The following is a 4,995-nucleotide window of genomic DNA, read 5'->3' on the forward strand; positions in this document are numbered from 1 at the left end:
GGTAGTAGTTGTCACTTAAAAGTGCCTTTTAATGATTTGGTTATATGTGGTGAGGGGAGAAGTTGCGTCAGTCATAGAGTTGCAGCAGGAGAGATGTGACAGTGACTTCAGGTGGAAGTGGCTTGATCTAAACTGTATTTTTAGAGCCAGGCTGTGTAAACAGAAGCTGGACAGCAGGAGTGGGCCAGAGCCTGGATGGCTATTGCAGGCAACGGTTATGCCTGTAAAATAAACAGTGTGTATCAGCCTGCCCGCGCCCCTGCCCCGCGGACCCGCAAATACACCGAGGCGCGGGCTTCGTGGACTCCCGTAAGAAGGGGCCGTGGGCAGGCTGAGCGCAGGATTTTATCCGCGTTTGCCTCCGCCGTGCTTTAACCGCTGTCTCTCCTCTCTGCCGCCCCGTCTCCGGCGGGGCGATGTCGGGGCGGGGGCGAGGCGAGGTGACGGTCCGACGCCCCCGCTCCGCCACCCGCCGCCATTAGCGAGACAGCGAGCGCGCGAGGGACTACAGCTCCCGGCGGCCCTCGCGGCCCGGCACTTCCCGCGGAGCTAAGATGGCGGCCGCCGCGGGGCGTGTGGCTGGAGGGGCGCCGGCGGGATACACGGGTGAGGCGGGTGCGGGGCCTCGTGGGGCCGGGAGCGGCGGGCCGGGCCGGGGCGGCGATGGAGAGGGTCTCTAACCGGTGCGTCGCCCACAGCGCTGGCGGTGAAGTTCGGGCCGCGGCAGCGCTCGCCCCACTGCCTCTTGGTGAAGGAGCACCGGGTGCGGGAAGGGCCCGGCGCCGCGCACCCGCCCCGCCGCACCCTCTTCGTGCTCAACGTCCCCCCGTACTGCGGCCGGGTGAGTGGGGCCGCCGGGGGGCAGGGCGGCAAGAGGGACAGAGAGGCCGCTGCAGGGTTTGGGCTGGTGTTTGGGCCAGTGGGAAGGCACAGGCATCGCCTCGGGGTCTGGCCCCCCCACCCCTGGGGTCTGTCCCCCGAGGGCTGTGTGTCCCCCCTGGGGCTCTGCCCCCCCGGGGGTCTGTGTCTTGAGGTATCATTGCCTCCCTCCTCCCTTGGGTCTCTGCCCCCCTCGGGGTTTGTGCCCCCTGGAAATGTGTCCCCTCAGGTTTCTAGCCAGGGCAGTTGGAGTGCTCTCAGCGCTTTTGCTGCTGGTGCTCGCCAAAGGTTTCCCCGGGGTGAGCTAGCAGGCCAAAGCCCAGCGGCTGTGTGCCATGCCGTGGGCAGGTCACCCTGTGGGACTAGCGTGGCGGCATGGGCTGAACGAGCTGAACGGGCTGCAGAGGATGTGTCTGTGTAGCTGGAAGGTAATGCACTGCCAGGTGGGAGTAGTGGGCAAAAGGGTCTGTGGGTTTTGTTGGAGAGCCCTCTAATGCTTTCTGCAGGTGCAGGAAAGAAATCTGTATTTTTGTATTATTTTTTCTCTTTTAATGTCTGTATCAAGGAGTCTCTGTCCAGGCTGTTCTTTAGTTGTGGGCCTGTTCAGTCTGTGGACATCTGCGACAAGCCAGAAATAGGAGAGAAAACAGAAACACTCAAGTCCAAATTCTTCAACCTCAAAACCACAAAGGTAAAGCTTGGGGGGAAGAGACTGATGCTTTAGTAGTGAGAATGGGAAGCGATCTCAAGTGTTGGATGGTGCTGTTTGGAGCACAAGATGTGGGAAAATCATTTTGGGGGATTTGCCAGTGTGATTACTTACTTAAATTTATGTTATCTTTTTTGCTATTCTAGTGCAATCTGTGGTTTGATTTAATTTATTTATTTATTTATTGTACTGCAGCTCCTTGCAGTGTCTCCAGTTCCCTAGATGTATCTGACCGGCCTGAGGGCCCCTTTCTTTTAGGGTTTCCGAGTAGCATATGTGGTGTTCAGGAGCCCAGCTGGTGTCCAGGCAGCCAAAGCCCTGTCGCAGAGAGGTCCCTTGCTGATATCAACAGAGAGTCATCCTGTGAAAACTGGCATTAGCAGTAAGTCACTCCTAGCTATCTCCCTGTTAACCAGAGTAGGGGAAAGCTATGCCCATTCCTTAGTGAATCCTACCTGTGTATCCCAAATGAATTCCCACCACTTTGTACTGAGACTGAGCTGGGAGACATCTAGTGTTTTGTTGTCCTTTTCTTACTCTTAAGGTAGTTATCTTATTCTACTGAAAGTTGTGGAATATGGTCCTGTGCCCCATGGGAGGAAAGGCTTACTTGGTACGATGGAGGGGCAGTTTCTCTGCTTGTCTCTTCAGTATCGTGTAGAGAAGCTGGTTGTGGCTTGCCCTGAGGATGGGAACCAGACTCATTAATGGGCACAAGGTGTTTGTCAAGATGACAGGACTTCGGATGCGACCCCTTTGCAGGGACACAGCTTTGAATGTTGGGCTTGAGGATACCCCAGTCTTGTTTGGGAACAGTTGCAAGCTTTTCCCATTGCTTAGCTGTTTGCTGGCCATGGCCTGGGCCACAAGTTGATTGTTTGTGAACCAATTCAGTGGGGAGGCTGAGGGTGGACAGAAATGAGAACTGTCCCTATAGCAGTTTCCCCTACAGCTGCTCAAAGGCATCACACTAGGGCTTGCTTCTAACAGAGGTTACTGCTGACTTCTGTCCTCTCTGTCTCAGAGTGGATCACCAGCTATGCAGCTTCAGTGGTGGATCGTGAAGAACTGAAGGCTGAGGTGGATGCCTTCATGCAAGACTATGACAAACAGATAGCAGAGGTGAGGCCAGGCTGGGGAAGGAGCCCAGCAAAGCAGTTTTCAGGGCGAAAGGAAAAGAGAGGGTCTCTCACTGCCCAGGCCCTATTGGAAATAGCACAGGGGGAACACACTGTCTGGCAGGGTGGTTTACTCCTAGTTGCTGGTGGATGGTGCCTGGAGACCAGGTCCTAGTTTGGCTTGTAACACCTGACCCTTCACCCAAGGCTTACAGGAGGTACCCACAAATGCACTGGGTCCTGTCTGGCATGGGCTATTGGGGCTGAGACTTGAATGCCTGGTCCTGTGCTTGGTCCCAGGTGCTCTGACCTGTGCTCTCCTTCAAATCTTGTGCAGAAGCAAGAGCTGTAACTGTGCGTGTGTGTAAGGGGGGCTTTGGGGGAGCTAAGCACCTGGCTGGCTGGCAGCACATTTCCACTCAGCCTCTCCCTTTTGTATTTATAGGAGGAAGCCAAAGCAGTGGAGGAGGAAGGCGTTCCAGATGAGGAGGGCTGGGTGAAGGTAACGCGGAAGGGCCGGAAGCCTGGCCTGCCCCGGACAGAGGCTGCCAACCTGCGTGTTCTGGAGAGGGAGAGGCGGAAAAGGGCCCGCAAAGAGCTGCTCAACTTCTATGCCTGGCAGCATCGTGAGACCAAGAGAGAGCGTGAGTGCCTGTCTCCTACCCCTTCCCATGTCTCTTGTCTTTCATATTGTGGCCCTAAGAGCACCAGTTTTCTTTCAATGGTTGCTGCAGGCGACCAGTTGCTGTGTTGTGTGAATGGCCTCTCCAGTTCTTGTGGGCCCCATGCCACTCCCTGGCCTTGTAGGGGCTGTTTGCATGTTTTGTGGGAGAGTTGGAAGAACGTGGCTTTCTAGTAGGCGTTTCTTCAGTCAGCACAGATACAGCAATTGAAGGGGAAAACTAACCTGTTCCCTTCCTCAAGAGGGAGCTGCAGCACTGCAGGAGATGAGTGGCTAGAGCCACAGCCCTGCACTGTGCCCTGGCCCGAAAGGATCAACTCTGGGAAGGGTGTGTCTGCACGTGTCAGGACTGAACCACTTCCCAGTGTGTACAGGGCTGTTGAGAGCAGCTGGGGTGAAGCTCTCTAGGGAGATGGAAATCTGCTGCTCCCCTGTGTGACCTGCCCTCTCCCTCCTTCTGCCTGTTTCAGACATTGCCCAGCTGAGGAAGAAGTTTGAGGAGGACAAGCAGAGAATCGCACTGATGCGAGCCCAGCGCAAGTTTCGGCCATACTAAGCCATGCCGGACTGTTTCCTCAGCTGCCTGTGCTGGAGAGGGAGGAACAGGCAGGTACAGACTCCATGTGCCAAAGGGTTTCAAGGAACAGAGGCAATTTCAGGTTGCCCCTGCCATTGGATCTGAGGTGGGAGATCCCAGCACCCACAGCTGAGGGGGAGCTGGCTTCACCTGCACTGGTATCTCCTGTTCTCCTGGCCATGCCTGCACTGCCGTTGTCCAGACCCAAGGCACCACTTCCAGAATGCACAGGCCAGAGGGGACTGAAGCCCTCCCTGTGACAAACTGTATCGTCCTGTCACCCAAGACCCTCCTAAGCCTTGGTGAGAGCCAGAATTCATGCAGCACAGCATCTGCAGGGACAGGGAATGACTGAAGAACTGTAAATAAACTGCTACTATGATCCTAAAACATGGAAATGCCTCTCTCTCTCGCTCCCTGGCTCTGCTCTGGGACACAGCTCCTTGCATGGTGTAGTGGTAATAACAGGCATGGCTTGTATGCTGGTTGTCCTTTGCACAGGTCAGGCTGATGTTATCTGAGGGTGGGTAAGAAGAAAAAGAAGAATGTGAGCTTGGGAAAAGCTAAGCTGGGATGTTTCCAAATCAGTTGTCCCAAGCAGAGTTCAGTGGTTTGATAGAGCACTGCCCTTTCCCCCAGCATTTCCTGCTCAGGCACCTCCCCCTTTGAACAGATCTTGAAGGCCCCAGTCCTACAGCTGCATCTGTACCTCTACAGCTAGGTCTGGCCTGGGCTATGGGAGTTTCTGCTGCTTGGCATGTTCACAAGAACAAGGTGAGATGGCAGCCTGGCTTTGGAGTGAGAAACCAGATTCCATATGCCTGAGGACTGGAAGAAAGCCAGTGTCACCCCAAGTCTTCAAAAAGGGCAAGAAGGAGCACCCAGGGAACTACAGGCCAGTCAGCCTCACCTGCATCCCTGGAAAGGTGATGGAGCAGCTCATCCTGGAGGCCATCTCCAAGCATGTGGAGGAAAAGAAGGTGATCAGGAGTAGTCAGCATGGCTTCACCAAGGGGAAATCATGCCTAAC

At 55.4% G+C, this 4,995-nt stretch overlaps 1 protein-coding gene across 1 annotated transcript; it reads left to right on the forward strand.

Moving 5' to 3' along the window:
* Positions 1 to 510: 510 nt before the first annotated feature.
* RRP7A (ribosomal RNA processing 7 homolog A) lies at positions 511 to 4,355 on the forward strand. The gene is made up of 7 exons (XM_026069106.1): positions 511 to 606; positions 699 to 841; positions 1,445 to 1,570; positions 1,847 to 1,970; positions 2,613 to 2,710; positions 3,152 to 3,350; positions 3,859 to 4,355. Exons 1-7 carry the CDS (start codon positions 555 to 557, stop codon positions 3,942 to 3,944), a joined length of 828 nt encoding a protein of 275 aa, XP_025924891.1. The 5' UTR covers positions 511 to 554; the 3' UTR covers positions 3,945 to 4,355.
* Positions 4,356 to 4,995: the final 640 nt, after the last annotated feature.

This window comes from Apteryx rowi, unplaced genomic scaffold (genome assembly GCF_003343035.1).
Source record: "Apteryx rowi isolate R43461 unplaced genomic scaffold, aptRow1 scaffold_287, whole genome shotgun sequence".
NCBI classification, from domain to species: domain Eukaryota; kingdom Metazoa; phylum Chordata; class Aves; order Apterygiformes; family Apterygidae; genus Apteryx; species Apteryx rowi.